General features: G+C 40.0%; 3 protein-coding genes and 1 long non-coding RNA gene across 4 annotated transcripts; 2 read left to right on the top strand and 2 right to left on the bottom strand.

Annotated features, from left to right (window-relative positions):
* Positions 1 to 4422: 4422 nt before the first annotated feature.
* LOC113142694 (uncharacterized) lies at positions 4423 to 11541 on the top strand. The gene is made up of 2 exons (XR_003296978.1): positions 4423 to 4706; positions 10208 to 11541. It is a non-coding gene; the product is annotated as an uncharacterized LOC113142694 (long non-coding RNA).
* A 2455-nt stretch (positions 11542 to 13996) lies between these two features.
* trarg1b (trafficking regulator of GLUT4 (SLC2A4) 1b) lies at positions 13997 to 16302 on the top strand. The gene is made up of 3 exons (XM_026329146.2): positions 13997 to 14903; positions 15087 to 15213; positions 15298 to 16302. The coding sequence occupies exons 1-3, from the start codon at positions 14502 to 14504 to the stop codon at positions 15309 to 15311; spliced, it is 543 nt and encodes a 180-aa protein (XP_026184931.1). The 5' UTR covers positions 13997 to 14501; the 3' UTR covers positions 15312 to 16302.
* A 15-nt stretch (positions 16303 to 16317) lies between these two features.
* On the bottom strand, positions 16318 to 23401 carry LOC113143494 (Golgi SNAP receptor complex member 1-like). The gene is made up of 9 exons (XM_026329145.1): positions 23336 to 23401; positions 22602 to 22722; positions 22222 to 22297; positions 21882 to 21989; positions 21587 to 21678; positions 19587 to 19661; positions 17349 to 17378; positions 17092 to 17174; positions 16318 to 16780 (listed from the first exon to the last, which is right to left on the bottom strand). The coding sequence occupies exons 1-9, from the start codon at positions 23361 to 23363 to the stop codon at positions 16656 to 16658; spliced, it is 738 nt and encodes a 245-aa protein (XP_026184930.1). The 5' UTR covers positions 23364 to 23401; the 3' UTR covers positions 16318 to 16655.
* A 1463-nt stretch (positions 23402 to 24864) lies between these two features.
* On the bottom strand, positions 24865 to 25903 carry cryba1b (crystallin, beta A1b). The gene is made up of 5 exons (XM_026328639.1): positions 25865 to 25903; positions 25651 to 25769; positions 25405 to 25546; positions 25176 to 25318; positions 24865 to 25012 (listed from the first exon to the last, which is right to left on the bottom strand). The coding sequence occupies exons 1-5, from the start codon at positions 25901 to 25903 to the stop codon at positions 24865 to 24867; spliced, it is 591 nt and encodes a 196-aa protein (XP_026184424.1).
* Between the last annotated feature and the right edge of the window lie 243 nt (positions 25904 to 26146).

Genomic DNA, 26146 nt, shown 5'->3' on the forward strand with positions numbered 1-26146 from the left:
GTATTATACTCGTGTGTACAATGACCTTATTGCATGTGAGATTTGTACACAATGTTACGTCTTGTTTTTGTAAAGTGGAGTCTGTGGAAGGTGAAGAGGATTTGACAGACACTGGAGGCCTGTGGTTAACACACCTGATCAATCCAAAAGGAACATTTCAGCTCCATGTCTCCTGTCATCACTGTGAAAATAAATCTCAGTACATGGAAGCACGCATGATCATCAGATGAAACCAGAGCAGTGTGAGACCTAAACCACTTAAGCCCTTGAATAAATACGGGCAAATATCCTTCAGTCATTGATCGCATGATATTATAAGACAGACAGAAGTCATCTTGCCTTGAGCTAGAGCCACAATAATAAAGAGACAAAAACAAATCTACTCATGTAACAATTTCAATTTCATTTAAATTTGTATTTTGGAAACTGTTACATCTCTATTGATATTTCTCATATTAGTATTTCAGTATATATTAAAAAAACCAAATCCCACACTGATTTATTTAAGCAAACACAGGGGGGAGCAGCATGTGAATGTGTTGTTACTGGGACTATTTGTGAAACCATGTCCTTTTAGACTCCTGCATGGGGATTTTATTGTCGCCTTTGACAACCTCCACAGCATGCAGCATGGTATTTCCCAGGGAGTTTCCATACTATTCCTGTCCCACAAAATCCACTGGTCCCTTATGTAAAAAAAAAATCACATGCATGTGCAGAAACAAACACACACAAGCTGATTTTTTAAAGTATGGAACGATATTTTCTAATGTATCACACAAGCTATACCCTTGAACTTCTAGTAATCACTGACTAAATTGGGATCTTTATGTTGTGTGTGTGCTATTAAAACCATACACCCACTGGTGCTAAGAATAGGCTCAAACAAGTCTGTTCAGCTCCCGGATTTCCCCCACATAGTTGAACTCTTCCAGTAACTACAAGAAGAGAAAAATCATGATGCTGAGTCAGAGAGGACACATATTTACCCATGATTGACAAAGTTCACAGCGAGATAAAGACATGATACAGATGTTTTTTAAGTCTCTTCTTAAAAGTGATTCTTTGATTCGTGGACAATAGTGGCAAACACAAAGCTCATGTAACATCAAGAGCTAGCTGTATATTTTCACACAACCTCTGACCCACAATTCACCGTTTCCTTTACTTGGTCATGTGATTGCTTGAGTTTTTATGAGCTGAGAACCATGGCCCTGCTCATGTCTTGTTCTGATGAGCCTGCGAGTCACGAACGATGGTAGGGGAAGATGTGACTCACGCGTTTCTCCATCTGTTTATCTTGAATTGCAGTAAGTGCATTGGCATCTGCTTTCAACAACGGCTCAACAAGTTCAGCCAACGTGCCAAAGTCACTGCAGATATGTAAAGCAGGTAGGACACAGAGTTTTCAGAGAGCAGCTGTGTCATCTTACATGATAAAGTTTGTGTTAAATAGGAAAAGTAATATGTTTATACTTTGGGCTGATTTACTCCAGGAATAGTCAATGATATATAACCAAACAACCACCAGACATTAGAGTAGTGAGCTCATGCAGTAACAAAATATTCCCAAATATGTTCACAGCAGGCTACATGAAAACAATAAAAGGCACATGACTGTGAGGCAATAAGTTCCTCAAACCAAATAGCATAGTGAGTGAAACAATGATTTGTCTTTTCTGGTTTTAATACTGATCCTAAATAACACTGCCTTTAGCATTAGTGTTATGGTTTTTTTTTTTTACATCATCTAACCTGATTACTAATGATAATGTTAACATCCCACACTGGAAAATTTAGGAGTGATTAGCTTTTCTACAGAAAAGCATCATATCTGTGCAGTAGGAGGTCAATGTGCAACAATTCATAATGAAGAAAATCATTTACCAAGGCCATAATCAGTGTTGGGTTCTGCTGAATCATATTCACAATAAGCCTGCCTTTAGTCATATATTCTGTAAGCAGCCAGAGAAAGGAGAAGATATGGGAATGAGACAGCACATTCGGCCTTGTGTGGATCTGCAGCGTGTGCTCACTGTGTCAGGTGACAGCGAGGACACAGCTCCTCAAACTGCAGCAGCCTTAAACCTGCAGAGTGACAAGCCCAGGAGGGAGGGACAGGCCCCACAGTCCTCACCGGGTTAGTGTCTGCCTGCATCAGACCTGATGTCTCTGGAGGCCATTTGCAGAATCTTAATGCTGTCTTAACACAACACAATGTTTGTACAATTAGGTGCAGGTTTAAACCAAATCCGTAACATTTGCATTGTCAGCAAACTCATCCCGAACCTTTTAAATGCTGATGAGTTTTATTCTCCCTGAGACGTCCCATGTGGATTTGCATTTAGGCTGCACAGTTTTCGGGACATATTTAGATTAATCTGTTCACTGTCCCTGGGCTGAAATGAACTGCTAAAATTAAGTAGACATTCATTTTTAGATATGTAACATGTAGACACAAAAATGATAAATGAAATAACCAAAACTTTAGAGCCTCAAGATAACCTACTGAGATATGACACACTATAAAGTGAGAGTATGTTATGTAAAAAGAATAAATAACACAATAACAGTTAATAAGCAATAAAATGCATTATTGCACAGTTAAATACACTCGTATGTTAATGTTAGTAAACATCATTGCTGTATTGCATTGCTGCAGTTAATGTGATGTGTTTCTAATTAGCCGAATACATTTTAATAATCTTGTTTTACTTTTGTGATAATAAAATAAATCTATAAACAAACATTATAACATCAATTAAGCATGCACAGCTTAGCTATTATTAGCTAACTTAAGCTAACATAAGAGGTGTTTTTCATATGTAGGAAAATCTGCTTTTCATTTGCAAAAGAAGGTCATTTATTCTATAAAGACATTGAAAGAAAACTTCTGTCACTTTAAGCTGATGCCAGTTGATGCCAAACCATTTGCCAGGCAGTGACCTTGGTTTTTACTTGGGGTCTGGTGCCTTGTGCGCTTGTTTTCTTTTCCTGCTAGTTAGTTCTTTTTTTCTCAAGAGAGGTTTGAAGCCTACATTTTCAGTTTCCGCTCACCACAGTGGTTTGGCAGTTGTACATGTCAAAAAAATCTAAATGCAATAAAAGAATAGGAAGTCTGGTGGAGTTTTGAGGGACGTGCATCTTTTACAGTCTCACAACACGGGGCTGCCTGGTTTATGTGTTAATGTCTCATATGACCATTTTACTGTAACTACATGTTTTAATGTTTTACCAAGAACTTTATTGTTATTGTATTTTATTTCTTCTTATTAACTGTTTTGCTGTGTTCTCTTGCCTTTGCTCATGAAATGTGGATGTTGTTGCTGTGTTTTTGGACTGTTTTTGGTGTTCCCTGTTGCTCTGCATTGTCTTCAAATCACCTACTGTCAGCTATAAATTTTAAAGGGCTGCAGTTGAAAATGAACCCACTGACTAACAGTGGCAGACTTGACTCAGCAGGTTGTATTAATGTGTTTTGCAATAATTAAGTTTTTTTTTTTTTAATCTTCTTTGGCAAAATGCATAGTAGTCATTGTTTTACTTCCTTTTTGAGATTTGTTTCTACAATGTGTTACTGCTCTTTTACTTTGTCAGTGCTGCTGGTTATCATAAACATGTTAACCTGGTGCCCAGTGATCTTTGCTGCCTGGCTATTTATAGTGTGTTAAAACAGCTACAGAAGGAAGCAACTCATTTACATGTGATTTAGGAGGAGCTCAGTGGCAAAGTTATTTCTTAGGTCTTCACAGTGGTTCCCATAATACCTCACTCATCATTAGTAGTACCCAGTAGTAATGAAACAGATATATAGTAGGTGTAGTTGTTCCATATGATCTTATATCCTGGGCAGCACTGTGGAAACCACTGTAACATGAGTTTAATGCTGGACGTGTGTTGATTTCTTACTACTTTATGTGACTTATATAACTTAATATTTCTGTTATGTCATTTGACCATTTGCTTGTTTGTTTTGAACATAGTCCCGGTGATGTTTTTGTTTTGTCATGTTGCTGTGGTAACACTGCACCATACGCCTAAAAAAGGCTTGACCACTGTATTATCAGCAAGTGGCACTGAAGCTTTACCGTGCACGTTTACACGCATGTGCGTTAACGCGCGTACACGTTTACGCGTAGCCCCCAGACAAATAACCCATAATCCCCGTTAACGCGATTAATCACCTGCGATTAACTGATTAATTTTACACGATAACGCGTCTTAAGCGCTTTAATGCGGTCATTTGTTTGCATATGTGTGCGTGTTTACGCGCACGTCCGCGGAGGTCTTGCCAGCAGATTGTTGCGTGCGCACGTCAGATCCGTGCAGGTTCTGACGTACGTTTCTCGTGGCTGACTACGTCATTACGTTGCCAGCTGATCGGAGTGGGAAGCCGGGTGTGTGTCTGACTTGGGTGTGTGTGAGAGAGAGAGAGAGAGAGAGAGAGAGAGAGAGAGAGAGAGGGGAGTCGAGCAGGAGTTGTGTAAAAGGGGCTGAAGTCCTGCGCTGCTCTCAGCGTTAAAAAGTAGGCTCAGCGCCACATACATAACTGGGCTTTTATCGTGGACGTCCAAAGCCAAAAAAGAGACACCGACACACCCTGATGAAGGACCAGGACTCCGCCGAGCGGTGGGCGAGGCAGCTTGAACTCCGCTGGACGGTTCAGACGGGTTGGCCACGCAGGAGCAACCCGGTCGTTGGTCAAGGTGGGGCGATCACTTAGTGTCTGTGAGGCTGTGTGTGTGTTTCTGCTGGTTAAATTCCTCTTCCTGTCAGTCTGACTTAGCCTGTGGCGCCTTGATGACCCAGTTTGCGTGGAAACGGCAACTGGGAAACCGTCCTTACCACGACTGAGCTCAGGTAAAATGAACCTCTGGTGTCTGATTTGTGTTAAGACAGCTTACTGCTTTCTGCACAACTCGGCCTGGTCAGATTCTCAGGGGTATAGATTTGATGTTATAGGAGTCCTGGCTTCAGGCCTGGCTGTGTGTCCTCGTCCAGGCCCACTGACACAGGAGCTGAGAGGATTTACGGTCACCCCACCACAACCTCCCTGCTCCTGCAGACATTTAATCAACATTTAAATGATTGACAGTGAAACTGTGAATAGAGGCTTTATAAAATTGTTACATGGACTATTTGTACATGCAGTGATTTTTTTTAAAAGGCTGAGAGCAGCTGAATGTTTGCATGAAATGGACTAAAAAGTCAGAAATATGTCAGAATTAAACAGAAAGGCCACCAAAGGCACAGAGACAGCACAGTAAAAGATTTACACGACTGTTTTTAACAGCACATTACAGACTGACGCACATTTAGAAGGAAATCTCAGGCCTTGAGAGGTTTCATTTAGTCATTTGTTAGCGGTGTAGGACTTAAAGGCTGTAGCAAGATGTTGAGTTCTTAATTTCTGTAATCCAAACGTGTCAAAAGGTGTCAGCAATTAAATCCTCTTAAAATTTGCTGAGTTCATAACAGCTGAAGGAAAAAGCCTGTGCTCAAGTACGGGTAGGTGGAAATCAGGAAGATAACTGAGGCCCAGTCATTTCACAGAAATGCAGTGACACCAGCCATCACCTGGCAGAGAAGAAATATTCTACGAATGAAAGATGTGTTTATGAACACAAGTATTTAACTGTAAATGTTTAAATGTAAATGTAACAAAGTATTTAGACATTTATGTCCAGCTTTGGAAACTCAAGTCTCTTCACCTCATAAATAGTTCTTTACAGTCTTTCACACATCTGCAAAACATTTTAAAAGTAGAGTGAAATTGTGTGTAAGTAGGGCTAAATGGCTGGTGGGGGGAAAGCTTACTGTAGTTTACGTTACAGCGATGGAGCTTGTCTTACATAATTGTACTGCCAGAGTTCAGTGTGCCGGTAGGAATGCGCAGTAGGCTGTGTCATGAGCTGCATTCGTGCCGTTGCAACCTGGAGTGTGACATAAGCCGCCCTGTCAATGAGGATCGCATGGCAACGGCAGGGTGTCAATTAAAACACTGCCTTTCTTGTCTACATGTGTTTGCCCTGCATCCAAGTAAAATAAGCAACCTTGCCGTGCTGCTTTACTGCCTACATTTGCAGAAGTGAAGCCATCTTGCTCAACTTGGGTTACACCCTTCATTCCTATTGCGTGCCTTGTCAAAGGAAGATGGGGCAAGAAGGAATGTGTTATGTAGGTTCGTTTAGGGAAAAGAAAATCCAGTCCTTTCAAACAAAATGGCACAAACTGCCTGAGGACAAGCGTACAGGCCTCAAACGGCAAATTACCATCTCCTAGGATGCCATGAATTCAGAGTGGCATTCAGCTTTTCATCTTAGCAAATACAGCAACCTGCAGCATCGATCTACAGTGAACTCAGGGTTAAAGTCAGATAGCCTCTAAAGCCCAGCAGTCAGCCAGCAGTGGAGCACAAGAAGAGGCCCTCTGCACCATGATCAGAGTGCTGCCAAAGCCACCACCCTTTCCCTGTCTTTGTCCCCATTCCCAGTCCAAAATGACCAGTATGTATAACAGACTACAATCTGGGGCAGTAAACACCGTCCAACTGGACCACACCCACAGGGGAATGAGAAGGAATGTACCTGAATTGATTTATGTAATAAGACACATAACATTTAATTATTGTGTGTTTCCATCCACAGAGCTGCAGCAGCAATGTGCACATTTGCAACTCAATGCATATGATTATTCTCCCATTCTTCACTTATTTTCATTGCTGCTGGCCGTATGATTAAAACCCACCATAAGACTGTGGTCCCTTATATCATCACCTTATGATATTGTCACAGAGGAGCATGGCCTCAAACATGAAAAGGCCAAATGAGTGGGCTTGCAGCGTAGTGGGGCGTGTGTCTGACCCATTCCTCATGTTACACCCTTTTCTCTTTCTCACCTTCGCAGCTCAGGCTCAATAAAACAACCTCCTCAAGAATTAAAATGTCAATAATGCCTGCTTGCTTTGTGCATGGTTCATTCACACCCTCCTGTTTACACACCGCCATTCCTATTTCTCCCTGACACGCACATCCTGCCTGTTCTTCCTCTTTCTTATCCTCCCTGCTGTGGCTGAGAATGTACGCTCACAGGTCCCAGATAAGCTCAGTTTCTAATGTATTGGACTGAGTGTTATCTGTTTTCATGCTGCTGCCCCATCTATAAAAGCCTGTCTCAAGGCCTTGCACACTGGGTGTCATGTGGCTCTCTGTGACTCCCTCACTGGACACAGAAAGAAAGGGAGAGGTTGGAGGTGCAGAACGAGGAAGAAGCGGAGGTGAGGTGAGGTGACAGCAAAGCCACGTCCACTTCACTTGCTTCCTCCGGTGCAGACCAGATGTAGACAAGTAAAGAAGGGATGGCTAAAGGATTGAGGGATGAAAAAGAAAGAGTGGACGAGACCGTGCGATCCCACAGCAGCCGGGTGGAATTTCTAACATATGCAGCTGGAATGTCAGGAATGCAGGACAGTCTGATCTGAGTGAGAGAGGGTGGAGAGGACAGACACATCAGGAAAGACAAAAAATAAGAAGAGACATGGGAAAGAGTGGCACGGCACGAGTCGGGGGCTCAACACTGCCTGTCATTGTTAATGTAAAGATACAGAGTCACTGTTTGTGGAGGGAGTGGCACGCTATGAAACAAATAACTAATTCAGCCTTAGTTTGAGGTTGTGACAGTCTTAGTCAACAGTTATGTTACTGGTCCGGTGTGTGGCCTGAGGACTTGTACAGTATGTCCTCCTCCCTCTGTTCACACAGACGAATACAAAGTAGCTGGCAGTATCTGGTGTCTCATGAATCTGTAGTTCTGGGGGCGTGTTGATCCACAGAGGATGAATCCTAATTACTCTGATAATACCAGGACTTCATTTACATTTCACCCTGTAAAGTGTCCCAGCTTCTCTTTGGATTGGAACAAACTCTTAGTTGGGGGGGGGGGTCTGAACAATTATTTGATGTATTGCCTTGAAATTAGCTGCACACATTCGTGTTCCTCTCAGAATGAACTAGAATAATGTTGGTGACTCTACTTCAGCTCCATTACAATCAAGTCAAAACATGTGACCAACTCTGGTACTGCAGCTTAAAAAGCATTTCCCACATAGATCAGCATTATAAAAGTAGGAGTTTAAAAATGACTGGACGCTTTAGTGGATAATTTATCATTTTTAAGTAGATCATTTATTAGTTGTTGGATTATGAATATGAATATGTATATAATTGAGGCCTATATATATATATCATAGTAATACATATTTTATTCATATAGTGTTAGTATGTACTGGGCGTGAAAGCGTCACAAAGCAGCATCACACCACCAGGTAATGAATGTTTCATTTGAAATAAAAATAAATAAACTAAACTGTTTACATAAAAACACAGGAAAAATGTCAAATACTAGAGATTTAGAGCTGAGCCAGTCGAGGGGCCGGCGCATTTGGCTAACAAGCCTTGGCTCTGAGGTCAGACTCCTTCAAGAGAGGGGAGATGAAAATCCTGCTCAGCAAGGATGTAACTGCAACTTGCACTGGGATGAATAATCGCCATTTTGTAGTCCAAAAATCAAGTTACATGAGTCATTAATTAAAAGAAAAAATCAAGACTTGATTTTAGAGACTTGTGACACTGTGATTTGATTAGGAAACATGTTGATCCTGGAGCAGCTATGTCAGACTTCTTTTAGTGCGTTAAAAAACCACCTCAGTCACAAGTCAGAACAGGCTGCCAGGGCCTCTGCACCATGACTCACCTACCTAAAAAAAAAAGAAAGACTGATATGTGTCATGTAGATAAATTTGTTAGGAGGAAGAAATTCACATTAGTGCTTTTCCATGTACTACCTGCGTACTTTCCACGTTAATGCTCAGTTTTATGGCTAAATGGAAATGACTGACGTTCTCAGGATGATGCTGAAGTTAAATCCAAACTAAGTGCAAGACAAAATGATTTCTCCCTGTGGCGGTGTCTATAAAATTTTAATAGGGCTTGTTGATTGTGACCCACCCTCCCCTGCTGTGTGCAGTCTCCTTTCTGCAGGAATGTACAGCATGTGTTTCTCATTGTCAGCCAGACAAGTGGAGCGTGTCCTCAATATCTCAAGATCACCACAAGATTACATTCTTTGAAGACAAGAAAAGCCCAGACCTGTTTTACATGCATTAGACTGTGGTAAAACCTTCAGTATGTTTAACCCCATTGTGAATGTTGTATATTTAGTTTCATATGCAGTGAACAGGGAACTGCTATTTTTATTTCCACTTCAGGCCCAAACACTATCTTTGGGTTGGCAGCCCAAGTGTTGGAGTGCCAGAAAAGAGTTATGTGTTTTCATAAACACTATGATTAACAGTCAGACACAAACAATCCCAGAACAAAATATGAAAAGAAAAAAAGAGGAAAAATAGTTCAGAAATCTGCAGCCATGCTTGCAGCTGCTAGGCTGTACTTAGCATGCTAACATTTGCTAATTGGTATGGCACAAAATCCAGTTAATGTTGATGGGAATGTCAATAGTTGTGCAGGTTTTTGACCATAAAGTAATGGATGTTTAACAACAGCACTGGAGGAGAGTTAAGGGGTAATAAATGTAATTACAGTTCATTCTGCAGGGGGTATAAATGTGTGTACCTAATAGGTGTTGATATATTTCAGTCACATTATGTGGACATTTGTGGAAAACTATGACTTACATAAAGTACGTCTAGAAACATTCCCTTTCACTTTATAACTTACAGTCGACTTTAAAAACAAACTCGGGACTTCTGAAAGGATTCCTGGATCTCTGCTTTCATGTAGAGACTCTCTACTCCTCTTCATTGCCTCTCGCTCATGCTTTGTAACCACGGTAACTGACCAAAAAAAAAAAAATGGAGAGTGTTTTTCCAGAGGCCAGTCTGTGATTTTGAGCATCAAAACTAAGAGAATATCTAAGAATGTCTAGCTGGCGCTGTGTAACATGCAGAGCTGAGCTGCTGATGCATGCATTCCCCCGGGTAATCTGACGCATGATCTTTTGTGCATCTCCCCAGTCATTCTTACATATCAGCTCATTTCACCCACTTACTCGCAGCTGATCGCACTCACTGGCTCGACTGCACCCACTTACTTTGCTCATGTGTGACTGGCTACAGGCCACCTCACACCCACGCTACTGGAGCAGGGAGTTTAGAAGGGAAGTTAAACAATCTCATCTTCTCTTTCTGCAGGAATATGTACACCTGAAGAAGATAAAGGGTCGAGAAGGAATCACTGTTTGTGCCTTAAACTGGGCTGTCTGCCACTCCAGGCTGTTTCAAACCCTCATCCTCGCTGGCTGTCTCCCAGCACCCCTCACCCCTGGCCCCAAATGGCTGACACACAGCAGTTCTTCACTGGCAAGCTTTATGTTCCTGTACACATGCTAAAGCTGCCAGCTGAAGAACTGCTCTGGTCAGCCCTGCCCCGGATGACAAGAGAAGAGGAAGTGGACGGGAGGGTGGTGGGAAAAGGACTGAGGAAGGTGATGTTTCATACGCTCAGAAGTCAGACTGCCCATTAATAATGTGTTTAATAACCTGTTAGGTCATTGTTTATATTCCTGTGTTAATCACAATCATATTTTGCTTTCAGCAATAATGTCAACAGTCTTTTTTGTGGAGATGTGTTGTTTTCTTATAGAAACCTGCACATACAGACTATCTGCAGACCTTAAAGCCAGAAAAAAACCTTAGATTGAATGTCCTTAGGTTTTGAATAGTTTTTCACATTTACTAGAGGTATGAATGTAAGTATAAAATGTTTTTGTGTCATTTTTAGCAAAAATTGCTGGAAAGTAATTTCATTCCTGAAATTAGGTCAAATATATTGATTCATTCCAATATTTCTTAAAGGTGCAATGTGTAACATGTGAAACATTTAGCGACATCTAGTGGTGAGATTACAGAATGCACCTTCTGACCGCCTATTACATCTCAGTCAGGTGCAATGGAGAGTACAGTGGCTGTCACCTTTAGAACAAAATGTGATTCCCTGTCTAGAGCCAGTGTTTAGATTTTCCATTCTAGGCTACTGTAGAAACATGGTGGTGCAACATGGCTGAGACCCACTCCCCTAAGGTTCATTCTAAGATTAAGAAAATGAGTAGTTTGATATTTCCCTGTGATTACAAAAACCCAACATATTTATGAACACTATATTCTCTTTCTGCTAATAGACTGCTCTAAATATTAAACATTGAACCTTTAAAAAATAAATAATATTTTGTGTTTGGTTAATCAATCTGCCCGTCCACTGCTTATCCAGATCATGTAATGATAAATTAATACTATTGGGGAATTATTATGTACTGCTGTACATATGATATAAATGTAAATAAATTAATTCACTTGGAATGTAACTGTAGACATTATCATCTTATACTGGTTTTCCATCATATTTTATACTAATATTATGAAAATGATATGGAATTAAATTCTCTCCCTGATATTAACTAGGTCTGAAATTCACTATTTTGTGTACTATGTGTTCTTTTTTATAATAAAGTACAAAATGTTTTCTCAGACCTAATGTTTATTGTTGTAAAATAAACTGCACCACTGGCAATAAATGCATATGAGCATGCACAACAAATGTGGGATAACATCATCTTCTTCACTATCTAAGTCTCTGGTGATCCATTTAAAGGGAGACAAGAAAGATCTGTAAATTCAGATGCTCTTTAAATGTAAAACTGTCCATGTTTAATGGTGCCAGGAACACAATAATTTCATGGTCTTTGTTCTCCGGCAGGCTAATCACCACATTAACAAGTCACCAAGCCGACATTTAGTCAGGACTGCATACATCCACTAAGATTGTTGTTACATTTAAACCAAAGGGAGAAAAAAGGGGGCGCCTAATTTCTGCTTTTCAGGGGCTGAAAGTGTTACCAGCTTCTTGCTTCACAAACTATAACATTTCACACAACACAAAATTATCAAACTGTCGGAGGTGCTGAGATAATTCACTGAATAAAAAGAAATGAATCTAACTGGCCAATATTGACAGTTGTGCGTCTGAGCGTATTTCTTTGGATTCAGTAGCAGGTTGGAAAAATCGGTTTATTCCAGTAAAGCGAAGATGGGGACTTGGACTCAAGTTGCACTTAGGTGACTTGCGACTTGACATCAGACATGTCCTCAGAAGAAATGGCTCTTCTTTTTAGCTTTAAGCACATTAATATGAATTATCATTGAAAAGGGGAAACATTTAAGATTCCAGTTTTGTGAAGTCAGTTTATACAAGATGACTAATCATGTACTTTTAAAGTGATTATCCTGATTTAAGTCTGACCTCATCCCTCAGTGCAGTTAAACTTTTCTTTAGAAATTTGAGCTGTGGGTGTTTGAAATATATAAGTAAATAATAATAATAAGTAAATAATATTACTTTTTGGGGCAGCATGGTGGCTGAGTGGTTAGCACTGTTGCCTAGTGGGTTCGCAACCCGGCCTTTCTGTGTGGAGTTTACATGTTCTCCCTGTGCTTGCGTGGGTTTACTCCGGGTACTCCGGTTTCCTCCCACAGTCCAAAAACATGTATGTCAGGTTGATTGGTGACTCTAAATTGCCCATAGGAGTGAGTGTGAGTGTGTGAGGTTGTTTGTCTCTATGTGGCCCTGTGATGGACTGGTGACCTGTCCAGGGTGTCCCCCTGCCTTTCACCCAAAGAGACCTGGGATAAGCTCCAGCTGATCCCTGTGACCCTGGCTTTCAGGGTCACAGGGATGACCTGGGATAAGCTCCAGCTGATCCCTGTGACCCTGGCTTTCAGGAAAAAGCGGGTACAGAATATGGATGGATATTACTTTTTTTTTTTTTACTCACCAATAAGAACTTTCTTCTTTGTTGCTGCACTATTCGACCAATAACTCCAGGCTCTCAATGCAGTTTCTGAAATTCCCCACTTGATGGCGTGGTAATCTCTAGTTAAAACAGGACGTAGGTTTCACTGCAGGACAGTGAGGGAGATTATTGGAACCTCATGTAGATGAACATTGTATTAATTTTGAGTTGGTAGGAATTTAATCACAACAAATGACACTTATTAAATCTATATGTTAAAAGTATAGGAGATATAGTGCCTAATGATATTAAGGTAGCATTTTAATGTACTTGTTCTTTATTAGATAATAATTACATGTCACTGCATGAAGTTCAGTGTTAAGTTAATTTTCATAGAAAGCCATTTTATTCTAATATTAACCTTGATTTAACAAATCTGGCAACAATCAAAAACAAAACTCAGATGATTAAATCATTAATGTGTAATAGTTAAAGAGATTCAAATTTACCTTGTAGTAGATAAACTGCAAAATTGGACAAATACAACTTGTCAAGTCTCTCACGGGCGTAGTTGTAATAAGTTTTCAGATTGAATTATATTTCAGTACAAGCAAAATGCAAAATGTCCTAATGAGTGTTATGTTATTGGAAAGGTGGATCTAATTTTAACAACCTTATGCACTGTTGCACAGTTAATCTACGATGAAGCTTCAGATTATTGTATTGGATTGTAACTAAGGATATTTACTTAAGTGGGCAACTAGAGTACACATTTGAAGTACTTGTATTTCTATTCCCTCTCTAGAACAATAAAAATGGAAATGGTACAGCTTTTACTCCACTATAATTTGACAGCTTCAGATACTGGTTACAAAATGATGCATACAATTATATACACTATACTGTATAATGCAAGTACAACCTACAGAGAAAGTCATAACCAGATATAGAAAAGGAGGAGCAAAATGTCAATTAACCATTTATTGTGCTGATTTCTGGAATATCTTTATAAACAGGGAGGAAAAGCAACAGGGTCGAGAAAAGTTTGTTACACCACCTCGTAGTCTGAACTCGAGAGATAATATGGTTTCTGTTAAACATTGTAATATGACAGTGGGACTTGAGTCAGCAGGGAGTGCATGTACTGAAGGCGTGTGGAACATACTGTCCACCTTACTCCTTCTCTACCAGCCTGCCTCACACACCCTGCGCGGTGTCCTTCGCACGGATCCAGCTGCTGCCTCCGCGCGTAAATGCGGAATTTTTACGCACCGCTCAGTTCAAGAGGTTTAATTGTTGTTTTTGCCTTGTCACACGCCTTGCCTGGTGCGTAAGTAGGCCTCACACACTAGGGATGTGCAGTGAAGATGTAAGGATGCGGTAATTCCTCACTACATAATAGGAGGGGAGGGGAGGGGGGGTAAAAGGGAAGGCGGGCGTCCGGACACTCACCGCCAACTAAACGCGAGAGGGACTCAGACATCAATAACAACTCGCTCATCAATAAGAAATTTTGATGGAGTTAGACTGCTTAATTAAATAGGTTGCCTTGAAGGTATTAGGCTCACTGAATTCATAATATTTAATCTGATGACCCCCAATGGAGAACATCTGAAGGAAGGTTCTTCTGCGTCTCTATCCGTACGAAAGCGGTTCGGTCCCACAGAAAATTAAACTTGAAGATTTCCTTTATTTCAGTGATGGCTATCAACACGGATGCTGCTTTTGGGAAAAACACCCTGGGCGACAGGGAAGTTTCAAATCTCACCGACTTCCAGGACACGGAAAAGCTTCTGAGCAAAGCGACAACTGAGCCCACCGGGCAGACCAACATCAAATCGTCCGACTCCTTCTCCCTCAACATCAGAGGGAGCGCCCGGTCCCTGGACGCGGACCAGAACGGGCACAGATCACCGCTAAAATCAGGTTCCGTCGGAGAGCTGACGACCCCACCTAGATCCTCGTCCCGGCAGAGCCTGGGACCGCTGCCCTCTCCGGTGCCACCCGGGTCCTTACCCTCGACTTATCTCTGGCTCGCCGTGCTGTCCTGTTTCTGTCCGGCCGTGCCGCTCAACATATGCGCCTTGTGGTACGCAAACGTGGTGAGTGTTGTATTCACAGTGCACATTATTATTAGACTATCATCTGTGCGCGCTTCAGGTGTTTGGATGCCTTCCAGTACAGTAGGAAGTATAGTCTTTTCAAACACTACAGGTGTTTTGCTGCTGCACTGGATTTAAATAATTCATTGCTGAACACGTTTGTTTCCCCTTCTTTCCCTTTAGTCAAGGTCTGTTCTCCATACAGGAGATATTGAAGGAGCAAGGAAGTATGGGCGCCTGTCTATGGTGCTCAGCTGTCTGGCAATGCTGCTGGGTGTGGCTGTCATCATCTTCATAGTGTTCACAATAGGTATGGAAGAAAGACAAAACGAAACTAACTCTAAAGCTCAATGTAAAGCTGTGAAACTAAATTTCTCCTTTCTCCGTTTCTCAGAGACCCAGCAGTGAACAGTGGGCAGGAGGGAGTCTCCTTTAACTTCATCTGATCTTAAATTTGCACAGAAGAGAGAGGAGGGACGTCATTACGAAGATGAAAAAGCACAAAGTCTGAGTTGAAAACAAGCCGAAGAGACTCATGTACAACTTATTGCTTTTTCTGCTACGAAGGACAAAGAAGGAAAAAGGAAAGAAGTCGCAGGCTGATTCTCTTTTTCTGGCAACACTCATGTTCAATAACCAACCCACAAACTCAGGAACAAAGGAAGAAAAATGAAGGCTGCACACAGTGATTGTGTCAGATCATCAGACTGCACATTCTGTGGAGAAAGTGTAACTACTCATAGTGCAAACTAGCGGTGCACTGAAGTACACGTGTGCCTGACACAGACAATTGGATGGCACTACATTTTCAATTTTGGAAATAAAAAAAACAACACAATCACATGGCATCATTAGATGAAATGTCCTACAGACTAAAGAAGATGATAAAAATCACCAAAAACAAACAAAACAAAGATTCCTACCTGACACATAGACTCAGTTTGTGTTCAGATAAAAACAACAGGCATCAGTGCACCTCTAGTCTGTAACGCAGCCACCGCCGACCCTGTTTCTTTTAACATTTGCAACAAGGTACAGACTGACTCTTCTTTCTGTTCAGCACAGGATTTTTGTGGCTGTGGGAAGTTGTATAAGCTCATTTCATACACTGTTTACATCACATTTAAAACTCCTGTACGTTTCTCAACAATACCCTACTGCAGTGATAGTGATATCTTGCTTTGCGTGCTACTCTGATAAACTGAACCGATTCCTGTTCAGACTCTAATGAACTGCCTGGATCTCTACACCTCATTACGTTTACAGTATACTGCAAGATATGAATGGGGTTGTTCTCCCTGTATGCACTGTTCTTGGCACTCTGATGTTGATGTTTATACATTTATACTGTACGAATGGTTTACTGTGCCATAGATCTGCATGTCTGAAATAAACCTGAATGAGCATGACAAACTTAAAAGCGAGCTCACCGTTATTTTTATTAGGCACGAAATGTTCTATATAAAAAAGCGTTTCATTAACAGTACACATTCCCAATAAAACTGTATTTCAAATCATATTTAAGAGTTAAAATTACAAGACATAAGCAGCAATATATAAATTCCCAGATGGGAATATTCTCAGAATTCAGAAAACAAACTCTCCAGACAGAGTTTTTTTTTTTTTACTCAAAATTAAGACATTTTTAATTATATAGTTGTCTTTTAAAATAAAATACTTCAATTATTTAAATTGTTTTAAGGATATTAAATTACAATAGGAGAAACATAAAATAGTGAATTGAGCAATGGATCAGTGAAAAGTGTAGAGCAACAGGAGTATGGTGCAGATGCCAATCACCCCACCTAGAATTAAAGAGTCCCGCCTCTTGCGCAAATTGATTTTCTGTATGAGACTGTTGATGGCAGGGAAACGATCTGAGCGATGTGGTGAAGGAAAATAATCAAGATCCAAGGTGGGTTTCCTTTCCTAGCAGTAAGAGACAGAAAGCAGTAGGCAGAATACATCAGCGGGCGTCCTACCACAGCTAGGAAAGATAATAAATGGAGCCTAATGCTGTAGTCTACTCTCACACAGACTTTCACTGTAAGGCTGTACTGTGCTAGTTCTGCACAACCGAAACAAATCTGAGCTAATACTGTACATACAAAACTGAAATTTCAATTAACGTAAAGACGATGAGGTGAAGAGGGATGGAAGAGAAACCGTTACAGTGATTTAAGGATACTAGCCAAAGTTGTGACCCTGGTTTGAATGGACTTCAGCATCCCACGCTGAAATGTGATGTTCTCTTTGGTAGCCATGGCGATACTGGAGGGAGAGAAACCACGAGGGAGATGAGGAATACAGCGGTCGTCACAGCATCACATTATAATAATTTTAATGTTTGAACTAAGCAGTCAAAGAGTAGTGCAGGTTTGACAGCCTGTTTCAATAGATCAGAACATGCTGCTTAATTATGGTGTGTGTGTGTGCGTTGACTACCTTATTGCACTGTCAATAAGGTTGTTTGAGCTGTGAACATGAAACAGAAAAAAGAGAAAATTCAAAGCACCTGAAAAAACAATGTCAAAGATTCTCTATAATGTATATTTCTCCTGGTTTAAGAGTCTTGAAATAGCCCTACATTACACAGGGAAAGCCCAGGCCAAGAAACCACATATCTCTTTGGGTCTATTATCATAAAACAGCACTTCCTGTGAATCCTGTGAGCGAGAACAAAGTGCTGGATAATGGAGGATTTTGGCTAAGTCAGATGCTGATTTGTCAAATCCAATGCAGCTGAAGCCGAAGTCAGTTAATCTCTATAATACTACAGCTCTCAACACATAAAGTGGATCCACAGCTAAAGTTTCAGGATGGTAACCAGATCCTTGCTGTTTGTTTTTTTGGTGCAGAACCAACGAGGACGACCCCGAGCTTGAGGTTTACGTCAGCTGCCATTAGCTGCTTCAATAAGTGACAGAAAAATGAAGCGTTCAGTCCAGGGCTGAGCAGAGCATGTAAGGGCAGCAGTGTGCATCCTGGCAGACTCCACTGGAGACCAAAAATCAATACTGTGCTTTATACTTCCTCCATCTATCCGTCCACTATTTATCTACTGCTGTCCTGCGTTTTCTCTAGCACAGTCCACAAGCTGGGCAGCTTCTTGCTTCTGCACATGTTCCTATTTCTCTCTTTCTTTACTTCCTTCCTACTGTCCTTATTAAATTTCACAAAGAAGACTGATGCAGTTTTGCATCAAGTTTGTAAACTGTATTAAAGGCTGAGGTGGCGTATTGGTGATATTTCTGCTTAATTTAACGTCAATCAATCATAAATACATTTCTCTTTTGTGATTAAATTTACATTGTATCACTACAATAGGGCAGGCTGAATGTATCAGAACATGTCCAAATATGCATTTATAATACTGAACAGAAATATTCTTACATAAGCATACGCATATAACACTCTCCATATACACATAGCAGTCATTAGTTGCTGCTCCAGGGTCTGCAATCTCCCCTCCCTTGTCTCCTTTTCTACCCTCCTCCTTTTCCACATCCCAGATGGTACATGAGTAAAAACATGAAATAAGTACACTATAAACTGGCTCTCAGGTCCTCACACAGCACAGCATTTAATTTTTATTGTTGCTCTTCAGGAATCTGTTTTCTTCAGTGTGAAAAGCATCAGCACTTTCCAAGTTTTCAGTTTGTTTTTTTGTGATTTTATTAAGTTTGTGTTCTTTTAGTAGTAGAAATACAAATATGAACCAGTAGTGTGTTAAACAAATTTAACATTTCTAAATGTCCATGGTGAAGTGAATTTTACAAGGTGATACAGTGGATTACTAGTTAATTATGTTTAGCGCCACATTATTCTGTAGACTTCAGTAATACCTGCACATTTTCCATTAATTGCTCAGGTTTAATAAAACACGGTACATGGTAATTACTGAGGTCTCTAGACAATACTACTGAACCCTGGGGCTTTCCACTACAGAGTTATTATATTAATTTCATTTCATTACATAAAATTGTAATTTAGGTAAATGGTTATCAGAATAGAAAACAACACTTAATGAATATGTATATACATGAGGCATGTTTGCATAATAAATCATTTTCATGTATTGCATTACATTATAAAGACAGTCTATTTTAACTCCCGGCTGGTCAATCCTTAATGTGCAGCATCTAATCATAAAGTGATTTCCAATAAAGGGGTGTGTCAAGCTGCACTTCCACAAAGGAAGCACTTGTCCATTCTCAGTTAGAGCTCCTCCAAGGAGCCTCCTCAGCGTAAATCTGAGGAAGGATCTAAAAAGGTAATTGGGGAACACCCTAAGACGTCTAAAAAATTAGGGATGTCCCACTCTTCAAACTTCAGCATCAGTCTCATCTGGGCTTATTTTAATCGATCAAAATCCTGTCTTTACTGTCCTGTGCATGTTTACAAAACCTGGGGTCTATAATGCTAAATATGTCAGATACATATTTAATCAACATTTAGGTAAATGTAAGTTTCAGATCAGACCCAATATAGACAAGATATCTAAAAGGATTCTGGGGGCCAAAAAAGAAAATAACTTTTGTGTCGACATCTTGATTTGAATGCAGTTAGAGGAAAGTGCCAAGTGTCATGTTTCACACCACACAATCCACTCGGTCACACGTAACATCTTCCTTAAAAACTTTCATATGAAACATGTTTATAGTTTTTAAAGAAATCTCTTACTTTCGCAGATGTTCATGTTCCTTCAGGAAAAGCTCAGTCCTTCTGTTATTCACCCCTGAGCTGCTCTTGTAGGACCTGAGCAAGAAGACAGGGCAGAAAAATCAAATAATGTGGAACTTTATTGACAAGTAGTAACAGAAAACACCAAAGGAAAACACCTTTTGTCATATTTTGACTTTTTTTTAGTAGAGAACATACAGATAAAGACAGGAACTCTGGGATGAGAGGCATATTATGCAACAATGGTCAGAGTCAAACTAGTCTTTACCAATTCATACTACTATAGCCATGCTAATGCATCTGTGAAGGTGCATTTATTAAGGCATAGACTCCAAATGACAAAACTAAATGTAAAAAACGTGTAAAGGGCTGATCCACACATTTTAAAGTTGTTAAATATCTTATATTCATATTTTACAAAAAGTGCCAATTTTTGTAAAATCATAACTAATTCAATCAATTGATATTTTCATTCAAATGACAACTCTAGAGTTCCACTTAGGTTTTCTTACTGTAATGTGAAAAACATCCTAAGCTTACATAATAACAAGAAAAAAATAGTCTTGAAAATTTAGAGTACCCTCCACCCTTTGAGTTTAAGCACCTTTCAGCTGGCTAACAGAAGTTGTTGCCTTCAAAAACAAGTTTTTGCTTCAATCTGAAAAAGATATTTCACTCCCTGCTATTAACTGATGCCTGGATGCTGATTATGTACTTCCTGAGTTAAGGCTTTTAAGTGATTAGCTCTGCTTAACCCACAACTCTGTCCTTCATTTCATATTTACACCAGCCCCTCCCTATTTGGACTGATCCTCAATTTATCATTCATTATCTCCTCCGTTGCCCCTTTCCCTTCATTGTTTTTCTCCACACCTCTCATCTGTGGAGTAATAATTAGAAGTCACTTTCATCATTTTTATAATCAGTCAACATCAACTGTGGACAATGTCGCCTCTCTATCTGTGTGTGTGTCTGTCTGACTCGGTTGCTCTCTCTCTCTCTCCTCCACTGATGTATCAGCCAGGCCAGATGTAACCACTCTCCCGCAGCTTTGGCCGAATGAAAGCCTTGTGGTTTGATTTACTGTAGAAGGCACTTAGGAAAGATATCCCCAGAGAAAGACAGCGATACAGAAAGACAGAGACACAGAGGTGGGCAGGCTAGTAAGAGGAGGTGCCTCTTATTAGCAGATGAAACATGATAGAAAGAATAGAGGCTATTAAAGGGTGTGGAAATTCAGCAGCAGACTGGACATTTCTGCCTCCTACTGGTTCCACACAGGTGATGGAGATGGAGAGAAGGGAAAATGGGAAAGGAAGGACAGAAGAAAATGTAAGATACAGAGGAACGTACAGATTAAAAACAGAAATGGAAGGAGTTACAGTAAGATAGACTTTGCCAACATAATGCAAACATAAAACTCCAGACTTCAGAGAGGAAGATTAAAAAAATGTTAAATGACTTATACTGTAGTACCACTCAAGAGAAACAGCATAATTTCTAGTATCTAAACATCTTTTTTAATTACCAGAGGCTCATACAACGCCTGCATGGCATTTATCTGTGACACAATGGACTGATGAGCCAAAAAAAAGAGATCTACTACTTGAATAATCAATTAACAGTTTGTCAATTTATGAGCAAAAATGTTAAAACTCAATTGTCCCAGCTTTTCAAATGTTTAGAAACACATTATAAACATTTTCCAAATTTTTAGCACAAACATTAAACAGGAACTGATTAATTAATTAAGAAAATTATTGAGAGATTAATCAATAAAATCACTAATTACACTGACAATCTGCAACCTGCTGAAATTACACTAGTAAAAGTTTGGTTGTTTGTTGAACTGCTCGATAATCTTTCACTTTTCTTTTTGGATACAGACATTTAAATAAGCATCATGCACAACTCTGTCAAAACGTCATGGTAAGGTGAGAAACACACTAGAGAATTATGTTGCATATTTTTATATTGTTGAGATGTATGAAAGTTCTTACTCAATGTCTCTATGAACCGAGCCCAGCAGGTCCTCTCGCTCTCGAAGGCTGAAAAAGTTGCTTTTGGTTTTGTGGAACTCATGAGTGTAGTCCTACAGGATAAAACATCATTGACTTGTCAGCAAAACATGATGATACTGACAGATGAGAATTCACAAAGCCATAACTTATTACAATTTCACAAATGTTTCTTCTTTTTCAAAATTCTTGAAATGACTTACATGTGGAGCTGAAACATTTTTCATCACAACAAAGTAAAAAAAAGAAGGTGAAGAAATGAAGAAACTCTATACACCTGTAAGATGTCTCTGTGTCTCTGTAAGGTGTGCATCAGCGCTGCGTTATGTGATGAAGCCCCAGGAGTGTTTGTGTATTCTGCCATTTTGTCATTCACTGCTGTAAGCTGAAAAAGAAGGATAAAAACGACATCAAGTAGTCCCAAAAATAGAATAAAATAAACAACAACAATGTTTTTAGGGAATAAGTGATTTGAAAACACACAAGTAGAATATGAATAAATGGAAAAATTATAATTCTTCACTTGGGCTTGCAGCTTCAACAGTGACTACTGATGAAAACCCTAAAATACCTTCAGTTATGGATGTTAGTAACCAATTGTGTGATCTCTGACTTACACTTGCCAAAAGCTGCTCCAGTTCAGTAGTCATGGCCACGAGAACATTGTCCTGAGAGGAGCCAACAGAGTCTGACCTGATTTAAGAATAAAAAGGAACATATGCTACAGTCAAGAAAGGTTTTGTTTTCATTCTAACTATAAAAAAGCTAAAGTAAAAATATAGTGAAATCTCAAAAATGAGACAAAAACAAAAGAAAATTCAGTGTACATACTAATGCAGCACACAAGAAAAGCTGAAATTTCAAAACCAAGTTCTAAATGATATTATTATATTATATTCCATTTCCCAACTACAAGCCAAAAATAAACTTTCAATTGTTAATAAAAAGTCCAGAGTACATCTATCTTTTAAAGTGAAGCGAGGAGTGGGCTGCCCACCTGCTGTCTCTGGTCCGCTGGTCCCAGTTGCTGCTGCTGCTGTAGTTGGTGCAGAGCTTACTGAAGGAGACCAGCTTCAGGTCCAGCTCATTCTCCAGCTGTCTGGCTTGCTTACGCAAATCTGAGCGAACAGACAGAAAAAGGAAACAAATATTCTTATTTGATTTGTCACATAAGAACAACAGATTGATCAATGATTTCAGGTTGACACTGTTTTTGAGATGGCAAACAAGACAAGAAACTAGACAAACTGGACCACATTGTTGTAGTCACAGAAGGCTGTCATTTCTTTAATAATAGTGTCGATTTCCAAACATTGTGAAAGCTCTAAACACCTCTCTGTGGGTCAATCAGTCTGGATTAATCCATTATCTTGTATTATTTTATCATGCGTCTATGCACAGACTATATGAACTGCTTTGTTCCCACTTTCCCAGCAAACAGCCAAGGGCCAAACCAGTTAGGTTACACAGTCTGACATTAATTTCATCTGGGAGACAAATTATAACACCTGTCTGTGCAGCTGTGACCATTACAACTTCGACGTTAAAGGCTAGCAGGCTAACAGTTTAGCTCGGACACGGGTAAAGATTTCTCCTCCCAGCTGAAACAAAGTTTATTCAACCTAACGTAATATAAAATATGTCACAATGTGACTGACCGGAATCGGCGAGGAACAACAAAAACGTACATTAAAGCTCCAGTTTTGTTTTAGATGCTGTAACATAACTTACCTTCCCAATAGTTGCTACTGGAAGCCATGTTTGTTGTTGACAAGTCATCAGCAGCCGCCAAGAAGAAACAACTGTCGCAATTCTCATTTAATTCACAGCGACCCCTATTGGTGACAGTAGGTAATGGTCAGAGCCAATTTATGCTCGTGTCCTTCTTGTAAATAATAAATAACTGTCTATTACAATTTTCCAAACAACGCCGAACTCAAATATATAAAATTTAGAATCATATATTACAAAAATTATTTAATTACTCCATTTGAAAAGCCCCAAACATAACATACTAGTCAAATACCTAAAGGTTAATCGAATATAAAAATAATTACCAATTAATTTAGTAATTATTGAACTTTTAATATTGAACTTTTAATGTGTATTATCTTATTAACATTTGTATTGTCGTAATTAATAAAATGACCATATATTTTTGTATTTAATCCTAATTTCTAAAGTAATCCTAGTTGTTAGATTGTAGAATAAAATATTGTTTTGTGAAATAGCAATAGAAGACACTGCAGGTGGAACAAATGGAGAGTTTTGCTTTGTGAGTTTATTATATGGAATAAAATTTACAGTACACAACATCCATCCATCATCTACACCCACTTACTATCTGTTTGGGTGAAAGGCAGGGGTACACCCTGGACAGGTCACCAGTCCATCACAGGGCCACATAGAGACAAACAACCTCACACACTCACACTCACTCCTATGGGCAATTTAGAGTCACTAATCAACCGGACATACATGTTTTTGGACTGTGGGAGGAAACCAGAGTACCTGGAGAAAACCCACACAAGCACATGCAAACTCCACACAGAAAGGGCCATTCTGGGTTTCAAACCAGGAACCTTCTTGCTGTGAGGTAACAGTGCTAACCACTCAGCTACTGTGCTGTCTCTCTGACACAATATATTTGGAGCTAATGTCAGACAGTTACACATCTGTTTTTATTTAATTTTCAGTTGTTTCCATTCAACTCATCTCTGCAGATTTACACATTCGTCCCAGAGATCATCCATACAATAAAGTTTCACCTAATAAGTTCATGTTTCCCTTGTTGATTAATATTCTGCTAATCGGAGAAAGAAAAGACACGTGTGACTGAGGTACATGTAAATATAGTTTCTTTGCTTCTTTTTATTCAGTCTTGAACAGAGGCAGTCATGGATATCACAGTAACAGCAAAACTGGTTGTTGTGTGGATGTAGAAGACCACAAACACTTTGAGGTGTTTTCACAACTCTGCATGGAACCTCTGCAGATGAGGCCTGAACTTTTTTTCTCAATTCTGTCACTCCTATTTTCTGTCTTTCTTAAGTTTCCTTTCTTTTGTGTTTAAAATACAAAAAGTGCTGTGAACAACTGATGCCAGTTAGAACCTGAAGTCCAGCCCAGGATCCTGCTTTGACTAGTTGGACCAATGGAGCTGGGGAGGTGGAGGTTGGGGGAGAGGAAGAGAAGATGCAGGGGGAGGAAGAGAAGAGAAGGAGGAGGAGATAAAGAGGTGCAAAGGAAACACTCCCTTCTCAGTGCTGGATCCTCCTGATGGACTGAATCTGGGGAGTCTGAGCGTGGGAGCCAAACTCACGATAACACTTGAACTCTCCCCCGTGACAGTCACACTCCATGATGTACTGGTGGCCACGGTAGCCAGGGTACTGGTAGCACACAAAGCTAAAGAAATAAACAAGAACATTGTATTTAATCTTCAGAGGAACATTTCAATAATCAACACAGTTGAAAATATTGATGTAAGTAGCTGAAAGTTCTCACTGCAGATTCTTGTGCAGCATTTTCATTCAGTTTGTAGCTGTTGCTCATTTTGCTCAACACTTACGCTCCACTCTGAATGTGTATGGATCCAACCTCTTTGTTCATCCAGCCCATGGCCTGTAGAGATGGGTAGTCATCACACAGCTCGAACTGACGACCCATCATATTCTCCAGCTCGAAGATGGTCATGCGGGACTCCTTATGGTTCTGAACAAAGGAGGAGAAAGGAGCTTGTTATGAAGCTCCACGTAAAGTGAGCTAAGGACAGTGTCTGTGTTGTATGTTAAACCTACAGCACAGCAGATGGGCCTGAAGGAGATCATCCTCTCAATGCGGTAGGAGTTGCTGCCGCTGTAGGCCTCAAAACGAGGGTAGTCGCCCTTCTCCAGAACAAACTGCTGACCGCAGAAGCTGGAGTGCTCGTAGCCCACCCAGCTGTACACAGAAAGTTAAAACAAATAAGGTCAGGAACCAAGGAAAGTGTAAATTCAGCTGACTCTTTAAGCCCTACAGAATCCCATTTAGTTTTTGATACATACGCTCCACACTCGACCTTCAGGGAGCGGATGTTCTCCATCCCACACTCCATGATGTTCTGGCAGCTGGCAGTGAACTCCATACGCCTGCCCTGGAAGTACTCCTGATCGTACACAGTGATCTGTAAAACGTAAACAGGACACCCTTACAGTGAAGCTTTGAAATGATTCGAAAGATGCAATTGCACATATATGTGCCTAATCATGTAATGCTTACCTTCCAAGGACCCATGGGCATGGGGTTTGTCAGAGCCATTTTGTCCTTTTTTGCAGCGGTTCCTGCAGGGAAACACACAGTCAATTAAAGCACCGTCTTACTTTCACACAAATAAACACCTACTGTTTACTCACTGTTCCCTGTGTTGCACAGTTAACTCCCAGGTTGCTCCTATGATACTACAGTATAATATCAACCTATAACCTCAACCCTCCTGTTTCTTTTACTTGATTGGTCTTAACATGCTGATTTTAAATGACTCTTACTTCCAGTACAAGTAAC

The sequence above is a fragment of the Mastacembelus armatus genome, chromosome 14, assembly GCF_900324485.2.
Source record: "Mastacembelus armatus chromosome 14, fMasArm1.2, whole genome shotgun sequence".
In the NCBI taxonomy this organism is placed as follows: Eukaryota; Metazoa; Chordata; class Actinopteri; order Synbranchiformes; family Mastacembelidae; genus Mastacembelus; species Mastacembelus armatus.

Coding starts and splice junctions, on each gene's coding strand:
- trarg1b (XM_026329146.2), top strand. CDS start 14,502: ATGGCTATCAACACGGATGCTGCTTTTGGGAAAAACACCCTGGGCGAC. Junction 14,904..15,086: donor CCTTGTGGTACGCAAACGTG/GTGAGTGTTGTA, acceptor CTTTCCCTTTAG/TCAAGGTCTGTTCTCCATAC.
- LOC113143494 (XM_026329145.1), bottom strand. CDS start 23,363: ATGGCTTCCAGTAGCAACTATTGGGAAG. Junction 22,723..23,335: donor CAGTAGCAACTATTGGGAAG/GTAAGTTATGTT, acceptor CTGTTCGCTCAG/ATTTGCGTAAGCAAGCCAGA. Junction 19,662..21,586: donor TCGGTTCATAGAGACATTGA/GTAAGAACTTTC, acceptor CTTCTTGCTCAG/GTCCTACAAGAGCAGCTCAG.
- cryba1b (XM_026328639.1), bottom strand. CDS start 25,903: ATGGCTCTGACAAACCCCATGCCCATGGGTCCTTGGAAG. Junction 25,770..25,864: donor TGCCCATGGGTCCTTGGAAG/GTAAGCATTACA, acceptor TACGTTTTACAG/ATCACTGTGTACGATCAGGA. Junction 25,319..25,404: donor TCAGGCCCATCTGCTGTGCT/GTAGGTTTAACA, acceptor TCCTTTGTTCAG/AACCATAAGGAGTCCCGCAT.